The sequence below is a fragment of the Ctenopharyngodon idella genome, chromosome 4, assembly GCF_019924925.1.
Source record: "Ctenopharyngodon idella isolate HZGC_01 chromosome 4, HZGC01, whole genome shotgun sequence".
NCBI lineage: Eukaryota > Metazoa > Chordata > Actinopteri > Cypriniformes > Xenocyprididae > Ctenopharyngodon > Ctenopharyngodon idella.
This window is the reverse complement of record NC_067223.1, coordinates 9093953-9118619: the sequence shown is the minus strand read 5'-3', so window position 1 is coordinate 9118619 and position 24667 is coordinate 9093953. Positions and strand designations below refer to the sequence as shown.

General features: G+C 38.2%; 1 protein-coding gene and 1 pseudogene across 1 annotated transcript; both read right to left on the bottom strand.

The window, feature by feature from the left end:
• Positions 1 to 390: 390 nt before the first annotated feature.
• The window catches only part of LOC127511415 (antigen WC1.1-like), a 119993-nt pseudogene continuing 95716 nt past the window's right edge, over positions 391 to 24667 (bottom strand).
• On the bottom strand, positions 5091 to 22622 carry LOC127510404 (deleted in malignant brain tumors 1 protein-like). Its single transcript, XM_051889901.1, has 5 exons — positions 22388 to 22622; positions 21683 to 21997; positions 21226 to 21537; positions 20802 to 21117; positions 5091 to 5380 (listed from the first exon to the last, which is right to left on the bottom strand). The coding sequence occupies exons 1-4, from the start codon at positions 22605 to 22607 to the stop codon at positions 21026 to 21028; spliced, it is 939 nt and encodes a 312-aa protein (XP_051745861.1). The 5' UTR covers positions 22608 to 22622; the 3' UTR covers positions 5091 to 5380; positions 20802 to 21025.

Here is a 24667-nt window from a genome sequence, read left to right as displayed (position 1 = left end):
AATCAGCAGATAGCATACTACTATTTTCAACTGTGTCAGCCAATGGTGCCTTTACAACGATCAGCCAATGGAGTCATAAGAGACCGCCTTCTGATGTTTGATTGACACCCTCTCATTAGCATGTTGCGCCAAGGAAAAATAAATAAGGAGCTACATTAAAAATGAATAAACGGTTTAAAGTAAAAAAGGCAACTTTCAGCTTTGCATTTCCTTTAACATTTTTTTTTTTCCCCAACATTTGTTTTATTTGGTTAATTATTTATCTCCGTGCACATTTAGTTATTTATATATTTATTTATGCAGGAATATGTGGATTTATATATTTATTTATTTGCACATTTATTTATTTATGTATAATTTTGTGGATTTATGTATTTATTTATATGCGCATTTATTTATTTATTGTTTTTGCAGGTTTTGTCCTCCCAGATGGAGCTAATGCAAAATATTCCAGTGCAAATAATTCAGTATCAACCACAAAATAAAACTAAAAAACTGTTTAAAGTCCTTAAAGTATTTTACATATAAACTGGACCATCACACAATAAACTGCAGTTGAGATCTGTGTTTGAAAGTGTGATGATTTTATTTTATTATTTATTTATTTTTATTTTTTTGATGACCAAAATTATGCGTACAATTATCTTTGCATACCTTTTTGTTGTTATCAAAGATTTTATCTAAATTTCTCAAATAAAATTTCATTGGCAATTGTTATAATCTACACTTATTTTAAATTTTGTCATTATTAGATATTGCTGTCAACTGCCTAAAATACTGTCAATTGCCTAAAAATATTTTTTCCACATTTTCTTTTGTCCACTTTCCTCCAAATGCTCTTTTAACATTTAATTCATTCATAAAGTTCATAAAAATTCATTAACTGATTAAAAAACATATCTTTTGAGTATGCATTGATATCAATATAAAAATAATAGGCCATATACTAAAGATTGTTTTTTTGTTACCAAATTTTGCAAAGCATGTAACATTTCATACAAAAAGATTTGAAATAACATAAAATCATAAGGCACTGATGCATTAGTAGCAACATAAGAAACTCCCAGTATCTCCAGTAACTGTAATATGATTTGATGATCAGAGGCAGTGGGTGTGGTCAGTGAGTCATATGGCCCCTCCCTCTTTATTTGACTCCTCCCCCACATCATCATAGTCTGTTTTTAAAAACAAAAGTAAATTCATATTTTCATAGTTATAAATGCATCAAGATTTAGTTTAAATGAGGAACATAACAAATAAAAATAGATACAATAACCGACCCAACAGGTTTCTCTCATCTTCATTGCTGTTCTTCACATCATCATACTCCTCCTGATCTCCCTCTGATACACATGTGAAATAAAACCTCACATTGTGATTTTAATACAGCTTGTGTCATTGATGATGATGATCTCTTTCTCCTCATGACTGTCTGAGACTATTAGATTTACTCCTGATGAAGTCATGATGATTCATTAATGGTAGAAACATGTTCAATATTAGTGGATGATGATAAAATACAGTTCTGTGTGTCTCACCTGTTACACCTGGAATGTTCTGTCCATTAATGATGACATCATCATAATGCGCCGGTGTGTCCACTACATAAACATGAAGATATAAACAGAACAAATGATACATCATCATATCAGAGCTGAGCATCACTTCAGAGGTATTATGTTAAACATACACAAACAAAAAATGAATAAAAAGTAAAAACACCTTTTTTTATATTAAAGTTCTGTCCACTCGTCATGACATCATCATAGCTCTCAGGTGTGTCTTCTACAAATTGAACATGAAACACCCATACAAAATATAATGTATATATATATTTTCATATATTTTAAATATTTAATCTCCTATCATATAGTATCAGAGCGACACCTGTCTCACGATCTGGTTTCAGTCCATCAGTGATGACATCATCATAGTGTCCCGGTGTGATTTCCTTCATCATCTCTTCTGCATCACAACATGTCATATATTTTGAGTGTTTTTAATATTTTGGGAAAAAATTTAAAATATGCTGTTGCAGGTCTTGAGACCATTCAGCTTTTTAATCATCTGGTAATGAATGAATCATGTGATCAATTACTGACCTTTCAGATCACTGGTGACATCATCATAATATACAGTCTTGAACTCTTTTTCTAATAAGATAAAAGTTTTAGTATTGTGAACAACTGAATTATTGGTCACGTATTTCATTTAGTTTGTAAATCACATAATTTATTTTAGGTGTTGTTTTGAATATACTTCAGCTCTCTAACCTGAGAGAAGCTCATCAGCATCTTCATACCCAGAATGCAGTTCTTCAGAGATGAGACTCCCTGTTAAAGGAGCAGAACAGTCAGAAACATGTTCATCATTACAAACAGACTGAATTCGCATTTCCTTTGGATCATAAAGCATTTTGTTACTGACAACAAACACAAATATTAATTACTTACATTTTAAAAGCATTAAAAGCAGAAATACCATGTTTTAGAGGCCTATTAGCAAACACACATGTATCCTCACATGAACCCATTCCTCACTGCCTTCCAGAAATACACACAGGAAGAGACAAACACACACACACACACACACACACATGCACCTGCAGCTCTGTGGTTTTCTGCAGGAGGTTTAACAGGACTAATAATAGATGAACATCAAGTGTCTGACAGACTCTCTTATTAATTAATCATATTAAACAAGATTCACGGCTCATGTCTCACCCCTCTGAGTGAAGTGATTGTGTCTGTGATGAATCTCCTCATAAACGGCCTCAGTCGTGCTCCTGTGTCTCCTCTTAGAGAGAGCTGTGAGTGTAGAGAGACAAACCTGCTGTCAGTTCACAACACATGACTGATCACACACTGAATAAGACACAATATGACAGTCTCTGGATCTCTCCTACCTCTCCTCATCACTCTGTTCTGCTGAATCAGTATAAGCAGTGGCACTAAGAGCAGTAAGAGCACAACTCCCAGTACAATCACAAGCACAGAGAGAAACGCTGCTGGAGGAGTTTGTGGAGGAATTTGTGGACGAGTGACTGATGTTGAGCTCACTGTCTGAGAAACTGGAGGAGAAGCTGATGTTGTTGTGGCAGGAGTAGTGGACACTGACAAATCTGGCAAAACAGACACAAACATGGTCAAAACCATGTAATTACTGATTTAAATACACCAATATTATTAGCACTGAAATTATGTAAAAATTTATAATTTTCATTAGTGTTTCATTAATGCTGTGACCTGTACAGGTGAGTCCCACGTGATCTTTTTTGGAGCAGTCACTGTGGTTCTTCAGGGAGAGAGGACAGTCCCACAGGTGAATCTCATTCCCTCTGCACTCGACTCTGTTCAGCCACACAACACCTTCACCAGCACCAAAGGCTGAATTCCCGTCAGCCCTCAGTGCTGCTCCACAACCCAGCTGCCTGCAGACCACCTGAGCATCGCTGATGTCCCACAGATCATCACAGACTGAGCCCCAAACAGCGTTATGATACACCTCCAGCCTCCCAGAGCACCGGCCCTCCCCTCCACTCAGTCTGAGAGGAACATGCTCTAAATCACAGACATCAACATCACTGACCAGCTTCAGCACATTTACAACAAAAACACACACTGAAACTGAACAAAGATGGATTTAAATGTTAATAAATGTTAATTGCATTTTACATGCAAATAAAATATGAGCATTTAAACAGGAATTTAATAGGAAAACACAGGCTTAAATTAACAAATTTTTTATAAAAATAAACTTACTTGAACACCGTCTCTGGTGAGGAGATGGTGAGTTTGAACATGTCAGACGACTCTGAGGAGATTCACGAATCTGCTCCTCTGAGATTAAATTGTTAAAAGTTCATTCATTACTTAATAGAAAAATTATACGACAAAAAATCATATTGAAACAAACATGACCACTTCAAACTATCTTAAATACTATCTTACCAGAGCAGGTGATATTGGCCACTTCATTATCACAGTCATTCAGTCCCCAGGGTGAAGATGGACACTGCCATAGAGTGAAATCATGACGTCGACAATTAAGTTTATCAAGCCAATTATGAGACTTCAGGCCCATTGAATATATGGGTTCACTGCCAGATCTTCCACAGTTCAGCTCTTGACAGACCAGACTCGCTGTGTCTCTGTCCATCTTATTGTAACATAAATTTCCCCAAGATCCATTGTAGAAAACCTCCACATTCCCTTCACAGCCCTCAGTTAACCTGATCTCTTTAAACTCTAGATGGAAAAGGATGAGAATCAACTTCAACTCTCACATATAATTTATGTCTGTTAATTAAGCAGAGGAATCATTTTACAATTCTAATTCTAATTCCTCTTAACAATTATGGTTCCTTAATGGTTTCATTAAGTGTTATTTTAGTGCTTTAAGGAATAAATATTTGGGGGGAAAAAAATAAATAAAATAATAAATAATACAATTCCATTGCCAAATGATGAAATGATATAAATAAAACATTTAAAACAATTCTTGCAAAAGGTGTGTTTAATGTCAAAAACTCATAAAATGTCATCAAAGTGTTTTAGAGAAGGTATACTGTACATGCAGTGCAATAATGTTATCGGTCACATAGGTTATTTAAATGTTTAAAATATTGTCAAGTTATTATTTAAATGATTGTTTACTATTTACCTGAACACACAACTCCTACATCCTCCTTGTGTTGACAGTCATGTTTTCCCCAGCCTGGAGAAGAGCAGCTCCACAGGGACGTCTCATTCCCCTCACACTCCACCTCATCCAGCCATATGGGTCCAGAACCAGGACCAAACCAGGCTGGTACCTGCTGGTTACTGAGGGCCACTCCACACTGCAGCTGTCTGCACACCACATGGGCATCTTTAATATCCCAGGAGTCATCACACACTGTCCCCCATGAGCCGCTGTGAAAAACCTCCAGCCTCCCTGCACAGTCTCCCCCAGAACCCACCAGCCTGATGGACCCGCGACCTGATATTCAGAGAAAGAAAAACACATTAGTGATCACTAACAACTGAAGAATCTGCCCAGATGTTTCTCTTCTCACCAAGGCAGGTGATTGACAGCTGTTGTGTGGAGCTGCAGTTGAGAGTTTGTGGAGAGCTGCAGTTCCCCAGATGAGCTTCACTCCCAGAGCACTGGAAGCCCGTCACACACTCATGACTGTGTTCAGGACTGGATGAAGAGGAGCCGGAGAAGTTCAGCACAGAGCCACAGCCCAGCTGTCTGCAGACCACAGAGGATTCAGTGAGACTCCAGGAGTCCAGCAGAACTCTCCTCCAGACCTGATGGATGGAAACTTCCACCTCCCCCTCACACTGTCTCTCTCCAGACAACCGCACCAGACCGTCATGAACAGCCAGAGAGGAATCTGAGTGAAAGATGTGGCATTTTATTAAGATATTGCAAGGTCATTTATATAGATCATTTAAAACATTTATTTCAATAAAATCCCCTCACCAGAGCAGATGACTCCAACATCTCGTCTATGAGAACATTCAGCTCGACTCCATGAAGAGATGGAACATTCTGAGAGTTTTGTTTCATTCCCGTCACAATCAAACACATCAGCCCAGATTTCACCACTTCCCTCTCCAAACCAGTCTGATCCCACAACAGACACAGCAATCCCACAATTCAGCTGTCTACAGAGGACACTGGCAGCTCTTATATCCCAGCATGCATCACACACTGTGCCCCAATCATTGAGGAACCGAAGCTCCACTCTTCCAGAACAAGAGTCTGAACTGTTTACCAGTCTGAGATCAGTGTAACCTGTGCAAAGAACTGACAGCTTATTTAAACAGTATGAAACTAGAGTCAAGATTATTGAACAATAAACAGCAGTATATTATGTATGTAATTTATCTAAAGAGATGCCAAATGTTTATACTCAACCAGAACAAATCACTCCAACATCATTGTCATGGGAACAGCTGTGCTTCTGTGAAGATAATCGTGAACAGTTGTGTATCTGAGCTTCATTTCCTCTGCACTGAATCTCTTCTGACCAAACTCGACCCTTTCCTTTGCCAAAAGCAGCTTCTCCCAGCACCTGTACAGGAGCCCCACAGTCCAGCTCTCTACACACAACCTCTGCATCCTGCTGGTCAAAGGCAGCAGCACACACTGAACCCCATCCTTCTGTACGAAGCACCTCCACTCTCCCAGAGCACCGGTGAGATCCGTCCACAAGTCGAAGTCCTTGCTTTGAGTCTTTGCAATAAGGACAAATAAATTAAACATCTCTATTGACTTGAAGCACAAGAGAAAACTTCCATTAAAGTTTGACATTCTGTATTTAATTTGTTCATTTAATCGTATCTGAAATTTTATCTTTCATCTGTAATTTTATATTCTTCATTATATAAACAACATAAATAAGATTGTCAAATCAGACTGTGAATAATAAAGAAGACATTACATATTCAATGGGGATTCACTGCATCATAGTTTATTATAAGAAAATAAGGAATGGGGACAAATATAATATCACAAACAAAATAATTAAACAGATTGCCTGCTTCATAAGATTGACACTGATGCAGTTTGTCCTCACCAGCACACAGAAACATTATATTGCTTGAGTGAGAATTATGAAAGAGTGATGTGATAACAAGATGAGGGGAAGCTTACCTGAACACACGACACCAGCATCTTGATCATGATTACAGTACTGTGCATATTGGCTGTCTGATCTGCAGTCTTTCAGTGCAGTCTCTGATCCACTACAGTATAGATAACCCATTGAAATTGGTCCTGATCCTTGTCCAAAGTGAGCATTATATGTTGCTTCTACAGCCGTCCCACAGTCCATCTCTCTACACACCACTGCAGCATCAGCCATATCCCAGGCATAATCACACACTGTTCCCCACTGACCATCATGAAGAACCTCCACTCGACCAGCACAGGGATTATTGCCATTCACTAACCTCACATTCACACTGTCTACACATGAGAGAGAGGGAGACAATTAAATACAACAAACATAGTATCTAGTAAAGTGTAATGTTAAATGTTAACTTTTTTCAGCTTATTTTAAAGAATAGATTACCTTTTGACCCGAGTGTGTACCTACCAGAGGTGGTGAGTTTTATCATATAGCACAGAAACATCAGTATCAGACAACTCTCCATCTTCTCCTTCTGCTCGACACACACTAATTCATCAACTCAGACGCAGCACAAGTTTCTCCTTCTGCTCCCTCAAACACACTGAAGAAACTGGCTCCTGTCAGTCCCCTAAAGAGAGAGAGACTCTCACAGTTGCCAATGACACTCACTGTTACCTTATTAGACACAACAGAGGAAATCATCAAACACAATCACTGACAAATCAGAAAGCAGCATTTTTATTTTCTCCATATATATCAATAAAGTATGAGCGGGACTCCTCCTCCAGCGTGAAGAGACACTTCACTGAGGACAGACTCGTGTCAGTCATATGTCAGCGTGGAGATAAAGTCACACTAAACTTAAAGAGATTGATAGAGAAACACTGCAGGTTATATTCAGCATCAAAGCCTGGATCTGCACACACAACATACAACACTGATGACTGGTTTCTGTAAGTCTGATCACTTCAAACACTTGTAACTTAGTGGAAAACTTAGTAGAAGTAGAACTATTTTTTCATTAATTATTTGGGGGGCAAAAACTGTAGCATTTTAATCTTACTGTTTCTGGATAAATTATGCATAATATTTCTATACATGGATTTTACTGCTTTGTTCTTTTATTCTAAAAAATAAAATTTGATTACACCATAGTATAAACTATATTTCAGATGTGTTTTTTACTAAATAAATTAAATATCATGTACACAAATAAGCAAACCTTAGAGAATAATAAACAACAGCAATAAACATGTTTAATGCTGCAATGCTGTATTTGTCCAGCAGATGGCAGCAAAACACCTCTTATTGAAGACTACAAGGGTCTGTCCCTGTGTTGAGCATGAAGGAGCTGTGAACATGTTTCAGGACAGAAATCAATGGTTTTTCTTCTCTTATAGTAAAATTTATAAGTAACTTGTTTCATGTAGAGCTCATTTTCACTGCACATTAATTTTACACTTTATCTGCTGTTGTAACAGCCTGTAGTCTATGCACAGAGGGACAGAATGTAATCTTTAGCAAGAGTGATTTAATATCAGGTTTTTCACGGACAAACTTTAATTTGCCCTGTAATCTTGAATATTTGGCCTTTTCATATGAGTTTGATGCTTCATTCTATTATAAGAAACATTTAATATTACATAAAAAAACTCAATATAGAGGCAGGTTTGTTCCTCGTATTAGTAAAATATATTTTCAGCATTAAAAAAAGTTTCACCAATGAACAGAATAAAAAAAAATATAAAAAAAACAGTTTTAAGATGTGTTACAAGAATCGAGGATGCGCAGCGTCTGTCACCATAGAAACGTGTTTTGACTGCGAGCTGAACAAGCTCCTCCTCCTCTGTGACCGCGCACTCTGCTCGCGCGTTCTCTCTGTTTCAATCTACCCTCTATTATAAATAAAATAGGATAGACGGTTATCTAGTTGCGTACACTTACTTTATTAAACACAACAAACCCAGCCTGTACTATCAGATATAAACAAAATAAGACGACTGGTGTCACACTGAATACAGTCCGTGCTCCAACAACAACCATCCCAACATCCTTTCTTTTTTTGTTTTTTCAAAGTAACTTTCAACCTGAAAGACAATTTGATCACTTAAGAACTTCATGAAATGTAACTCAGAACTGTAAGACGGTATTTGTAAATGTCTTCTTAATGCATTCTAATACATATTCCCTTCAATTAATCTTATAACAAAATAAAATGTTGTCTTTACTGTTTATCTTTTCCTCCTTTTTTTTTTTTGAACAAATATACCAACTAAATTTCCCGGAGCATGGAGGTAAGTATTAGTGGGTTACTGTACATAGTCTTTAAGGTAGTGAGGTCTAATCACTTTTCTTCCAGACTTTGTAATAGAAACAACAGGAGTGTCTTGTGCTTGGTTTTGAGCCTGTCACACTGTCTCTGTTCACCTCTGCAGGCTGACAAGTCTCTGTTTTCCACTACTGTGGTTCTGTCCCTCCTGAGGTGTCGGCGGTTTCTCCTCAGAATGTTCCCTGAGTCGAGCTGGACGTCATAAGACCTGTAGTCCACAGGTTTCACAACTGTTGCTTTTCTCCATGTTTTGTTATGTTCCTCTGGCTGGACACGGACTCTGTCTCCTTGTTTTAGAGGATCTAGATCTTTTGCATGTCTGTTATAATATGCAGCCTGACGGTTCTTGTTTTCAATCTGTTCTTGTCGAGTGTGAATTACCTTTGGTTGTAGCAGGTTGTCATGCATGGGCATCAGAGATCTGGTTCTCCTACTGAACAACCGCTGTGCTGGTCTTGCTTTGATCCCTTGCGATGGTGTATTTCTCTGATCAAGCATGGCGAGGTATGGATCCTTCCCATCAGCTTTTGCTTTTTTCAACAGCCGTTTTGCAGTCTTTACCGCTGATCCTGCCATCCCGTTGCTTTGTGGGTAGGCTGGTGAGGATGTCTTCTGTTTAAATTCCCACTGTCTACTGAACCTTTTGAAATCTTCTGATGTGTATTGTGGGCCGTTGTCCAAGATAACAACATCTGGGATACCGTGTCTTGCGTAATGGGCTTTCAGCTTATGGATGACAGTGGTGGATCGTGTGTCAGGTAAGTAGTCCAGCTCCCAGAAATTAGAGAGGTAATCAACGGTGATCAGGTAGTTTCTGTTGTCTAAAGTGAATATATCTGTCCCCACCTTAGACCATGGGTTACTTGGTAGTTTTTGAGACCACAGAGTCTCCTTCTGCTGTTTCACATCATAGATCTGCAGATGTCACATTTTTCTATGAATGTCTTCATCTGATCATTCATCCCCAACCAATAAACACATTCTCTTGCCCTTCTTAGGAATCCCTCTATGCCCAAATATGAGGAGTGAATGTGCTGAACAACGTCACCTCTGAGTGCGTCGGGGATTACAACACTCTCCGCCCTGAAGACAATTCCACTCTGCACACTCAGTTCCTCCTGAAAAGAGTGGTAATGTGCAATGTCATTTGGCAAGCCTTTTTTGTTCATTGGCCAACCTTCCTGGATGAATCTGATCAGTGTTTGCAATTTTCTGTCTTTACTTGTTTCCTCTCTGATGGCCTGGAGTCTTTCTTCTGCTATATGTACATGCTGGACCGTGTTTATGTTTTCAATCTCCATTTCTACTGAACTCTCTGATGCATGTTCAGGTAAGTATGAGCGGCTCAGCGTGTCGGCTAGCAACATGTCCTTCCCTGGGATGTAATTGACTTCAATGTCATATCTCTGTAGTTAAAGTAACATTCTTTGCAGGCGTTTTGGGGTGTTCAGCAGTGGTTTTCTTACTATGTTTTCCAGTGGCTTATGGTCAGAGTGTACAGTTACTTTGCGCCCATATTTTTCCATAGCGAAGACAATGGCCAAACATTCTTTCTCTATCTGGGCATAACCCCTCTCTGTCTGAGTCAATGCCCGACTTCCATAAGCAACTGGCGCCCCCTCCTGAAGTAAAGCGCCCCTAACCCAGTCTCTGACGCATCACGCTGAAGTGTCAGTGGTTCATCTGGGTTGTAATATTTGAGAATTGGGGCTTTGGTGATGGCATCTTTGAGCCGTGTGAATGCTTGCTCATGCGCATCTGACCATTCCCAGATACTGCCTTTATGAGTTAGCTGCCTCAGTATCTCACAGCCATCTGACAGGTGGTCACAGAATTTCGAGAGATAGTTTACCATGCCCAGGAGCCTTTGGACACCCTTGACATCTGTTGGACGTGGCATGTCTCTGACTGCTCGTGCCTTCTCAGGATCCACTCTGAGCCCGTCTGCGGTAAGTTATTGTCCGATGTATGGAAACTTCTCTGCATTCAGTTTGATGTTCTTTTCTCTACATCTATTCAACAGTGCTCTCAGTTTGTCGTCATGATCTTGGTTTGCTAATTCTAATGTCTCGCCCTCTCCTGTGATGAGGATGTCATCAGCTATGACATATATACCTCGCAATCCTTCCAGAGCTTGACTGAGTTTTCTTTGAAACACCTCTGGTGCGGGGCTGATGCCATCGGCATCCTCAGCCATCTGTATCTGCCATACGGCGTGGCAAATGTGGTCATGTAACTCGATTCCTCATCCAGGGTCACATGCCAAAATCCATTTTTGACGTCACACACAGTGAAAACTTTTGCCCTCGACAAGTCTGGCAGTATTTCGTCTATTGTCGGCAGAAGAAAGTGGCATCTTTTCAGAGCTCTGTTGAGTGGTCTTGGAACTATGTATATCCTGAGGTTTCCTGATGGCTTCTTAACAATAACAAGACTGCTAATCCACTCTGTGCTACAGTCTACTGGTGTGATGATCCCTCTTCATTGAAGATCACTCAGCTCTGCTTTAAGTGGCGCCATCATCGCCACAGGGACCCGTCTCTTTGGCAGTTTCACTGGAGTTACTGTGGGTCTGCTTCTATTTTATACGCACATTGTGGTAAAATTATTGCCTTTTCCACATTTTTTGCACTTTTTCCCATATGCAGGACATTTCTGTTTATTTCTCTCATGCATTTTCCCGCAGAACTTGCAGTTTACAGTGCTCTTTTATCTTTTCTCACAGCTTGTTTTACAGCGTGCACTTCCTCTGTCACTCGTCCTTCAATCGTTCTGTTGTTTTTCCGCGATAGCTCTGTCGCCCTGCAGATTTGCACACATTTTTTCCAAAGTCAAATCCTGCTCCCTTAAAAGTCTCTCTCTCAAAACAGAGCTGGATATGCCGCAAACAATTCTATCGCGGATCAGAGAGTCTTTGATCTGGCCGAAATTGCACGTACTGGCGAGCATTCTTAAGTAACTGAAAACTTTCAGCTTCACGGCTTCGCCAGCGTCCGCCAAAGTAAGATCCATATACAGCGTGAACTCTTCTTTCCACAATTTCGCCAGATTAGTTGAGTCTAGGCAAAGGGCTATTGGCAGTCTCAGTCCCAGGGCATTCTCCATCCGCGCTGCGCCTGAGCTCTCCGCTCTCTCTATCATACTCAGCCGGTGTCTTGGGTCGTGTCTACTAATCTCTGTGCTTTTACTTTTCACAAAGCACCGCTGCCACCATGTTTCATTCTATCCTCTATTAAAAAAGAATAGACGGTTAACGCCTGTCTAGTTGCGTACACTTACTTTATTAAACACAACAAACCCGGCCTGTACTATCAGATATAAACAACATAAGACGACTGGTGTCACACTGAATACAGTCCGTGCTGCAACAACAACCATCCCAACACTCTCAGCAGAACATTTAAACCAGAGTAACGGTCGCTCGCCACAAACTTCACTCGTTTACTGGATTTAATTAAACGCGTTTATATCAACTTTTTTTTTAGGAATAGACCTGGAAGAGTAAAATACATTTGTTTTATTGTTCAGGTAAGAGCTGTAATTCTGTAATTCTAGGCTGTGAGAATTTAGTGTCACAAATTACACAGAGCTCTGGCATTCAAATCTTATTTATTGTTAAACATTGAGGAGGTAAATAATAGCAGGATGTGTATCGACAACTTTTAATCACTTTTATGATCTAACTAAACTCTATTAATGTGAACTTAAATAAGATTAATTTAAATTACGTAAGAGTTTTTCTTGTCACAATCTTTCCTTACTTTCTCATATTGTAGGCTACTCTTTTTTATTTATAGTTAGTTACTTTAATCAGTTTCACTCACATTCTGTGAATCAGGCCTATAGTGGGTGACGAGAATTCAATCAGTTTTAGACAGACATAAAGTTAAACTATTTAAGAGTTCAGTTAAATGTTCAGTTTTTACAGTTCTTCCCCATGGTGTCGAAAATGGTATTGAATATCGATACTTTACAAGGTAGAAACTCCAGTATCGTGACAACACTAGTGTAGGGCGCCACAAATTATTGAACATTTTCAAGGGGTGTCGTGACTGAAAAAAGGTCGGGAAACACTGCTGTATGAAACATGAAAAGAGGATGAATTTATAGAGCAGTGCCATCTAAAGTCGCCGATGTTTAAGAGGAAATAATCTGCTTTGTTTTCTTAATTTCCCATATGTTACTTGTGAATAATCCCTGTTTAGAGACGTAATGTAATTCTCTAATGCTGTTTTATCCATGTCCAGTGAAGCTTATAGTTAACTAAGGAAAAGAAAATGACAACATCATGTGTTGAAGAGAAAAACCAAGAAGGGTCAAACAAACCTCAACCTGCAGATGGAGCTATTGCTGCAAAAGATTCAAGATCAGAGCAAATAATTCAGACTTAAAAACTGTTTAAAGTTGTTTAAAGCATTTTAAAGTAAAAGTAAAGTAAAATAAACTGTGCAGTTTGGGTAAATGTTTTTTTCTAAAATCAAGAATCTGTGATTTGTTAATTCTCTTGAACCTTTATTTAACTGACAAAAGTACAAAGTAAATAAATTTTCCACTGGCCAAATTAATTATATTTTGTAAATATAAACAAATTTTGATTTTGATGCTGCAACACACTCCAAAATAGTTTGGACAGAAACAAAATAATAGTGAAAAGATTACAGAATATCCAAGTTAAACAGTTTGGAAACAGTCAATGATCAGGTGAATTGGTAATAGGTGAGGGTATGGTGTTTGGGTAAAAGGAACATCCACCAATGACTCGGTTTTGCAAGCACAGATGGGTCATGGCTCTCCACTTTGTGCCAAGTTTCATGAGAGAATTGTCAAACAATTCAAAAATTACATTTCTCCATGCAAGATTGCAAAGTATTTAGGTCTTTCACCATCTAGCATAAATAATATTGTGAAAAGATTCAGGGAATCCAGAGAAATCTCAGTTCATGTAGGGCAACGCAGGAAACTTCTGTTGAATGTGCATGACCTTTGACCCCTCATATGGCATTAGATGAGAAACCATCATGCTGCAGTGTTAAATATAGCCACATGGACTCGGGAGTACTTTAGAAAACTGTTGTCACTTAACACAGTCTGCTGCTGCATCAAAAAAATGCAACTTGAATCTCTTTTACACAAAGAAAAAAGCTATACATCTGTTCAATGCAGAGATAGCGGTGAGTTCTCTGGGCCCGAGTTCATCTCAGATGATCTAAAAAACAGTGGAAATGTGTGCTGTGGTCAGATGAGTCCATGTTTCAAACGGACACCAAGTTCTCAGTCCTGAAGACAAAGTCCCATCCAGACTTTCATCAGCGACAGGTGTAAGTATATTAGGATTGTACAGAGACATAAACTGCCATCAAGATCACATGTTTCCTGGGAAGCAAGACAATGGCAGGCCTCATTCTGATGTGTTTGACTGACTGCAGTCCAGATCTGTCTCTTATTGAAAATGTACGGCCATCATGAAAAAGAATATCAGACAACGACGACCACAGACTGTTGAGCATATGTCTTGTATCAGGTGAGATTGGGTAAAAATGACACTTGCAAAACTGCAACAAATAGTATCATCAATTCCCAAATGATTAAAAAGTGTAATTAAAAGGAAAGGTGATGTGACACAGTGGGAAACATGATCCAACTTTTTTTGGAGTTGCAGCCATCAAAATTTTTCATACTGTATTTACAAAATACAATTAATTTGGTCAGTGAAAACAATGAAAATCTTTTGAGTAGCAATTGGGCGGGTTTTGTTGAGAACTAGACTAGTACAGTGACTTTAACACGAGCAACTGACACTCACAGCACTGCTCTAGTATCAACCCGCTGATACAGCGATCAACTCAATACAACCACGACTGAAACACAGTGTAGCCTATCCAATGCGCAGAAACTTACCGTGTTACACCGGCGCGTCCACAACGGCTATACTGGACAGTCAAAGCGAACTTGCCGTCATATCCATCTACCGACATCTTGATATACTGTTCATATTTATTATAATATTTTATGGTCTTGAATTAAAATATAATAAATAATAAAAGATAAATAAATAAAAGTAACAAAAATGATCAGATTATGTTGCTTTCATGTTGAGGTAACTGAATTAGTTTACTTTCTTGCACGATTAAAAAAGAAGAAAAGAAAAGATAGAATATATTTATAAGTTTACCGTGTCTTAAGGAATGTACAATATGTAGCCTAATGTCATGTAAACATATTCAGCACCCTTTAAATTATCTGGCAAATGTTTGATGTTTTATTATAGTCTGTGTAGGAATACTTGAAAAACTGAAATGTTGTTGAAAAGAAAATCCAAGAATAATCAGTCCAAACTCAACCTGCAGATGGAGCTAATGCACAATATTCAGGTGCAAATAATTCAGTATCATCCACAAAATAAAACTAAAAAACTGATTTTTTTTATGACCAAAATTATGCATACAATAATCTTTGCAAACCTTTTTGTTGTTATCATTACAGTTTCTTAAAATTGCATTGGGAATTATTATGCTCTACATTTATTTTAAATTTTGTCATTATTAGATACTGAAATCACCTAAGAATAATTTTTCCACATTTTCTTTTGTCCACATTCCTCCAAATGCTTTTTAAAAAATTCATTCATTCATGAAGTTCATAAAAATTAATTTATTGATTAAAAAAAACATATCTTTTGAGTATGCATTGATATCAATATAAAAATAATAGGGCAACTACTGAAAACTGATTATTTTTGTTACCAAATTTTGCAAAGCATGTAACATTTCATTCAAAAAGATTTGAAATAACATAAAAACATAAGGCACCGAATCTTTAGTAGCAAAAAAACAGTATCTCAAGTAACTGTAATATGATTTGATGATCAGAGGCAGTGGGTGTGGTCAGTGAGTCATATGGCCCCTCCCTCTTTATTTGACTCCTCCCCCACATCATCATAGTCTGTTTTTAAAAAGAAAAGTAAATTCATATTTTCATTCATTGTTATAAATGCATCAAGATTTGGTTTAAATGAGCAACATAATGAATAAAAATAGATACAATAATCTACCCAACAGGTTTCTCTCATCTTCACTGCTGTTCTTCACATCATCATACTCCTCCTGATCTCCCTCTGATACACATGTGAAATAAAACCTCACATTGTGATTTTAATACAGCTTGTGTCATTGATGATGATGATCTCTTTCTCCTCATGACTGTCTGAGACTATTAGATTTACTCCTGATGAAGTCATGATGATTCATTAATGGTAGAAACATGTTCAATATTAGTGGATGATGATAAAATACAGTTCTGTGTGTCTCACCTGTTACACCTGGAATGTTCTGTCCATTAATGATGACATCATCATAATGCGCCGGTGTGTCCACTACATAAACATGAAGATATAAACAGAACAAATGATACATCATCATATCAGAGCTGAGCATCACTTCAGAGGTATTATGTTAAACATACACAAACAAAAAATGAATAAAAAGTAAAAACACCTTTTTTAATATTAAAGTTCTGTCCACTCGTCATGACATCATCATAGCTCTCAGGTGTGTCTTCTACAAATTGAACATGAGACACACATACAAAATATAATGTATATATATTCTATATATATTTTAAATATTTAATCTCCTATCATATAGTATCAGAGCGACACCTGTCTCACGATCTGGTTTCAGTCCATCAGTGATGACATCATCATAGTGTCCCGGTGTGATTTCCTTCATCATCTCTTCTGCATCACAACATGTGATATATTTTGAGTGTTTTTAATATTTTGGGAAACAAAATTTAAAATATGCTGTTGCAAGTCTTGAGACCATTCAGTTTTTTAATCATCTGGTAATGAATGAATCATGTGATCAATTACTGACCTTTCAGACCACTGGTGACATCATCATAATATACAGTCTTGAACTCTTTTTCTAATAAGATAAAAGTTTTAGTATTGTGAACAATTGAATTATTGGTCACGTATTTCATTTAGTTTGTAAATCAAATAATTTATTTTAGGTGTTATTTTGAATATACTTCAGCTCTCTAACCTGAGAGAAGCTCATCAGCATCTTCATACCCAGAATGCAGTTCTTCAGAGATGAGACTCCCTGTTAAAGGAGCAGAACAGTCAGAAACATGTTCATCATTACAAACAGACTGAATCCTCATTTCATTTGGATTATAAAGCATTTTGTTACTGACAACACAAATATTAATTACTTACATTTTAAAAGCATTAGAGGCAGAAATCTCATGTTTTAGAGGCCTATTAGTAAACACACATGTATCCTCACATGAACCCATTCCTCACTGCCTTCCAGAAATACACACAGGAAGAGACAAACACACACACACACACACCTGCACCTACATGTACAAACATAAGAACCTATCCTTATTACTCCTAAAAATACACACAGGAAGAGACGCTCACTGACACACACACACACACACACACACACACACACACACACACACACACATGCAGCTCTGTGGTTTTCTGCAGGAGGTTTAACAGGACTAATAATAGATGAACATCAAGTGTCTGACAGACTCTCTTATTAATTAATCATATTAAATAAGATTCACGGCTCATGTCTCACCCCTCTGAGTGAAGTGATTTTGTCTGTGATGAATCTCCTCATAAACGGCCTCAGTCATGCTCCTGTGTCTCCTCTTAGAGAGAGCTGTGAGTGTAGAGAGACAAACCTGCTGTCAGTTCACAACACATGACTGATCACACACTGAATAAGACACAATATGACAGTCTCTGGATCTCTCCTACCTCTCCTCATCACTCTGTTCTGCTGAATCAGTATAAGCAGTGGCACTAAGAGCAGTAAGAGCACAACTACCAGTACAATCACAAGCACAGAGAGAGACGCTGCTGGAGGAGTTTGTGGAGGAGTGACTGATGTTGAGCTCACTGTCTGAGAAACTGGAGGAGAAGCTGATGTTGTTGTGGCAGGAGTAGTGGACACTGACAAATCTGGCAAATCTGTCGAAAAATACACAAACACATTCAAAATCAAAGCAAATAACTGATTTAACATTCCTTAATGTTTTGCTGTGACCTGCACAGGTGAGTCCAGCGTGATCTTTGTTGGAGCAGTCAGTGTGGTTCTTCAGGGAGAGAGGACAGTCCCACAGGTGAATCTCATTCCCTCTGCACTCGACTTTGTTCAGCCACACAACACCTTCACCAGCACCAAAGGTTGAATTCCCATCAGCCCTCAGTGCTGCTCCACAACCCAGCTGCCTGCAGACCACCTGAGCATCGCTGATGTCCCACAGATCATCACAGACTGAGCCCCACACAGCGTTATGATACACCTCCAGCCTCCCAGAGCACCGTCCCTCCCCTCCACTCAGTCTGAGAGGAACATGATCTAAATCACACACATCAACCATCACTGACCAGCTTCAGCACATTTACAACAAATCATACTGAAACTGAACAAAGATGGCTTTAAATGTATAATTACATTTATGAATTTGATTGCGATTTTAAATGCAAATAAATTCTTGTTTAAATGCACATATATTAATCATTTATTAGGAAAATACAGGCTTATAATAAAAATGTAAAAGTATTATCAAAAAACCTTACTTGAACACTGTCTCTGGTGAGGAGATGGTGAGGTAGAACATGTCAGACGACTCTGAGGAGATTCAGGATTTTCCTCCACTGCGATTAAAAATTAATTGAACTGAACATTAGGATACAGAGTCATTAGTCCTGACGGCACCTCAGATCACTAGAACAGTTTCTTCCCACAGTCTATTTCCCTCTTGAAATGTTTAGTGCAATATCTTTGTAAATTAATTTAGTTATATTTATTCATATTATTATTCACAATACTGTAAATATGTTCATTATCTGTAAATTTTTATTTTGACTAAACCTATCTGTGTCTTTACACTATTTTTTATTTTTTATTCTTAAATGTTATGAAGTGTCTTATTATATTTATATGTGTACTGGAAGCTTCAATACTAAGGTAAATTACTTGTGTGTGCAAGTACACTTGGCATTAAAGCTCTTTCTGAATCTGATTCTGACAACATCTCTCAGTGAAACATCCTCAGTGTGAAAACAATTTAAATCTCATAAATTTTAGGCTCTTTCCATCAGTTTAGTTTTTCAGAAAGAGTTTACTCACCACATTATAAACATTGTTTTTAAAGAAAAATATCATTTAAATATATTCTCACTTGAGCAGGTGATTTTGGCCACTTCATTTTCATTACAGTCATTCTGACCCCAGGGTGAAGATGGACACTGCCACAGATTTGAATCATGTGGTCGACATTTCACTTTATCCAGCCAGTTAGGAGCTGATTTCAGTCTTGTTGTAGAATCAGACAAAACACCAGGTCTTCCACAGTTCAGCTCTTGACAGATCAGACTCGCTGTGTCTGTTTCCATCTGGTTCCAGCACACATTACCCCAGGATCCATTGTAGAAAACCTCCACATTCCCTTCACAGCCCTCAGTTAACCTGATCTCTTTAAACTCTAGATGGAAAAGGATGAGAATCAACTTCAACTAAATAAGTTATTGATGAGAATTGTAAAAAAAAAAAAAAATTATTAAACAAAAATGCTACATATACAAAAAATATAGAAAAGGTTGTGTATTAAAACCACTGGAATCCAGGTTTTGCTAAACCAAAAATATCACCTAAAATAACTGGTTAATACAAGTCTAATGCATGCTGCAAGCACTGATAACATGTACACAGTGTATATTTACATAAAGTGCATAATATATTGTACAAAATATTCTACTTGATTCTGCTTGGTCAATAAAAATCTTAAAAAATGATCGTCATCCATGGCAACGCTGTATATCAGACTGACATTGCAGTCATATAGTCATTGTTGAAAAATAAACCCTTTTAAGATGATACAAGACCCATCAGCTCCTGATCATCCTGGAGTTTATTTTGTAAAAATGACCAGCTGTACATTATCATTTACATAGGATATTTTGTGAAAAACAATTAAATGTATCTTTGAAAATCATTTACATTACTTTACTGTTTACCTGAGCACACGACTCCTACATCCTCCTTGTGTTGACAGTCATGTTTTCCCCAGCCTGGAGAAGAGCAGCTCCACAGGGACGTCTCATTCCCCTCACACTCCACCTCATCCAGCCATATGGGTCCAGAACCAGGACCAAACCAGGCTGGTACCTGCTGGTTACTGAGGGCCACTCCACACTGCAGCTGTCTGCACACCACATGGGCATCTTTAATATCCCAGGAGTCATCACACACTGTCCCCCATGAGCCACTGTGAAAAACCTCCAGCCTCCCTGCACAGTCTCCCCCAGAACCCACCAGCCTGATGGACCCACGACCTGATATTCGGAGAAAGAAAACCACATTAGTGATCACTAACAACTGAAGAATCTGCCCAGATGTTGCTCTTCTCACCAAGGCAGGTGATTGACAGCTGTTGTGTGGAGCTGCAGTTGAGAGTTTGTGGAGAGCTGCAGTTCCCCAGATGAGCTTCACTCCCAGAGCACTGGAAGCCCGTCACACACTCATGACTGTGTTCAGGACTGGATGAAGAGGAGCCAGAGAAGTTCAGCACAGAGCCACAGCCCAGCTGTCTGCAGACCACAGAGGATTCAGTGAGACTCCAGGAGTCCAGCAGAACTCTCCTCCAGACCTGATGGATGGAAACTTCCACCTCCCCCTCACACTGTCTCTCTCCAGACAACCGCACCAGACCATCATGAACAGCCAGAGAGGAATCTGAGTCAAATATGTGGCATTTTCTTAGGATATTTGAAGTAATTTCTGTATTCAATTTTTTTTTTCAATAAAATCCCCTCACCAGAGCAGATGACTCCAACATCTCGTCTATGAGAACATTCAGCTCGACTCCATGAAGAGATGGAACATTCTGAGAGTTTTGTTTCATTCCCGTCACAATCAAACACATCAGCCCAGATTTCACCACTTCCCTCTCCAAACCAGTCTGATCCCACAACAGACACAGCAATCCCACAATTCAGCTGTCTACAGAGGACACTAGCAGCTCTCATATCCCAGCATGCATCACACACTGTGCCCCAGTTCATTGAGGAACCGAAGCTCCACTCTTCCAGAACAAGAGTCTGAGCCGTTTACCAGTCTGAGATCAGTGTAACCTGTGCAAAGGTTATTGAAAAAACAAAATAAAAACAAAAAAGCTTAAGGATACTTAATCTCTTTATGTGTGCAATATATATGTAAAGAGAGGTCAAATATTACTTAACCAGAGCATATTACTCCTACAGCATCATCATGGGAACAGTTTATATGTGAAGATGTGGATGTAGGACAAGATACAAAGTATGATTCATCTCCTCCACACTGAATCTCTTGTTTCCACATCTGAGCGTCTCCTTTTCCAAAAGCATCTTCTCCCAGCACCTGTACAGGAGCCCCACAGTCCAGCTCTCTACACACAACCTCTGCATCCTGCTGGTCAAAGGCAGCAGCACACACTGTGTACCATGTGCTTTCCTGAAGAACCTCTAATCTCCCAGCACACAGGTGAGGTCCATTAACGAGACTAGGGAGGCGACCTGTGTGTTTACATTATGTAAATAAGATAATAATAAATATAAGATAATAATAATAATAATAATAATAATAAATAATAATAAATGTATTAATAATAAATACAATAAATATTTTATTCTAAGAATTTAGCAGATTGAACAGACTCACCTGAGCATCTGACTCCAGCATCTTCATGATGACCACAGTAATGTTTACCCCATCCTCCTGATCCACAGTTCTTCAGTGTTGACTCTGATCCTCTACAGGCCCCATTAGCCAGCCAGATTGGTCCTGATCCTGGTCCAAATCGAGCATTACGCACAGCCTCTAGAGCCTCTCCACATCCTATCTCTCTACACACCACTTTAGCATCATGTATATCCCAGCCATCATCACACACTGTTCCCCACTGACCATCATGATGAACCTCCACTCGACCAGCACAGCGACTGTCACCATTAACCACCCTCACAGTCTTGAATTCTGTACATGAAAGAGAAAGATTTATCCAGTAGCAGCAAGAGTTTACAATCTTCTGTAGAATATTGCAAAGTTGAGGAATATATATTCATGTGGTTCTGAGAACAAACAAATATAAATATATTATTCTAATCTCGACAACTAAAGCTGGAGCACAAGCTAAGCACTCTTTTGAACAAGAGAATTTGACAAATCATCTTGTCTTCATTAAACTGTAAATGCTTTAATAAATTATAACATATTAATGATAATTACTAGTCTATTGTCTCATAATCTCAATTTCTAGATATTACACAAGCCTCTAATCAGTTTTCTGTGATATGAAGCCATGAAAGACAAACTACTTATTCAATGTATCTTTTCACCTTATTATTGTCTTATTTGTGTACTTACCAGATGTTGTTAGAGTGACTATAGAGGAGAGTAAAACGAGTGTCAGACATCCCTCCATCTTCTTCTGCTCGTCACACTGTTTGTTTGACTCTGTTTCTCCTTCTGCTCCCTCAAACACACTGAAGAAACTGGCTCCTGTCAGTCCCCTAAAGAGAGAGAGACTCTCACAGCTGCCAATGACACTCACTGTTACCTTATTAGACACAACAGAGGAAATCATCAAACACAATCACTGACAAATCAGAAAGCAGCATTTTTATTTTCTCCATATATATCAATAAAGTGTGAGCGCTGATGAGCGGGACTCCTCCTCCAGCGTGAAGAGACACTTCACTGAGGACAGACTCGTGTCAGTCATATGTCAGCGTGGAGATAAAGTCACACTAAACTTAAAGAGACTGATAGAGAAACACTGCAGGTTATATTCAGCATCAAAGCCTGGATCTGCACACACAACATACAACACTGATGACTGGTTTCTGTAAGTCTGATCACTTCAAACACTTGTAACTTAGTAGAAAACTTAGTAGAAGTAAAACTTTTTTCATGAATTATCTGAAAAAATATAACATTTTAATCTTACTGTTTCTGGATAAATTATGCATATTTCTATACATGGATTTTACTGCTTTGCTCTTTTATTCTAAAAATAAAATTTGATTACGCCATTGTATAAACTATATTTTTGCTAACCAATTCAGATGTGTTTTTATTAAATAAATTAAATATTATCTACATAAATAAGTAAACTTTGGAGAATAATAAACAACAGCAATAAACATGTTTAATGCTGCAATGCTGTATTTGTCCAGCAGATGGCAGCAAAACACCTCTTATTGAAGACTACAAGGGTCTGTCCCTGTGTTGAGCATGAAGGAGCTGTGAACATGTTTCAGGACAGAAATCAATGGTTTTTCTTCTCTTATAGCAACATTTATAAGAAACTTGTTTCATGTAGAGCTCATTTTCACTGCACATTAATTTTACACTTTATCTGCTGTTGTAACAGACTATAGTCTATGCACAGAGGGACAGAATGTAATCTTTAGCAAGAGTGATTTAATATCAGGTTTTTCACGGACAAACTTTAAATTTGCCCTGTAATCTTGAATATTTGGCCTTTTCATACGAGTTTGATGCTTCATTCTATTAGCAGAAAAAAAGGAAACATTTAGAATTACATAACAAAAAAAAAAATTCAATATAGATGCAGGTTTGTTCCTCTTAATAGTAAAATATATTTTCAGCATAAAAAAAGTTTCAGCAATGAACAGAATAAAAAAAAAAACTTTTAAGATGTGTTACAAGGATCGAGGATGCGCAGCGTCTGTCACCATAGAAACATCATGTTCTGACTGCGAGCTGAACAAGCTCCTCCTCCTCTGTGACCGCGCACTCTGCTCGCGCGCTCTCTCTGTTTCAATCTACCCTCTATTATAAATAACATAGAATAGACGGTTATCTAGTTGCGTACACTTACTTTATTAAACACAACAAACCCGGCCTGTACTATCAGATATAAACAACATAAGACGACTGGTGTCACACTGAATACAGTCCGTGCTGCAACAACAACCATCCCAACATCCTTTCTCTTTTTTTTGTTTTTTGTTTTTTCAAAGTAACTTTCAACCTGAAAGACAATTTGATCACTTAAGAACTTCATGAAATGTAACTCAGAACTGTAAGCCGGTATTTGTAAATGTCTTCTTAATGCATTCTAATACATATTCCCTTCAATTAATCTTATAACAAAATAAAATGTTGTCTTTACTGTTTATCTTTTCCTCCTTGTTTTTTTTGAACAAATATACCAATTAAATTAAGGTAAGTATTAGAGGGTTACTGTACATAGTCTTTAAGGTAGTGAGGTCTAATCACTTTTCTTCCAGACTTTGTAACAGAAACAACAGGAGTGTCTGTGCTTGGTTTTGAGCCTGTCACACTGTCTCTGTTCACCTCTGCAGGCTGACAAGTCTCTGTTTTCCACTACTGTGGTTCTGTCCCTCCTGAGGTGTCGGCGGTTTCTCCTCAGAATGTTCCCTGAGTCGAGCTGGACGTCATAAGACCTTTAGTCCACAGGTTTCACAACTGTCGCTTTTCTCCATGTTTTGTTATGTTCCTCTGGCTGGACACGGACTCTGTCTCCTTGTTTTAGAGGATCTAGATCTTTTTTATGTCTGTTATAATATGCAGCCTGACGGTTCTTGTTTTCAATCTGTTCTTGTCGAGTGTGAATTACCTTTGGTTGTAGCAGGTTGTCATGCATGGGCATCAGAG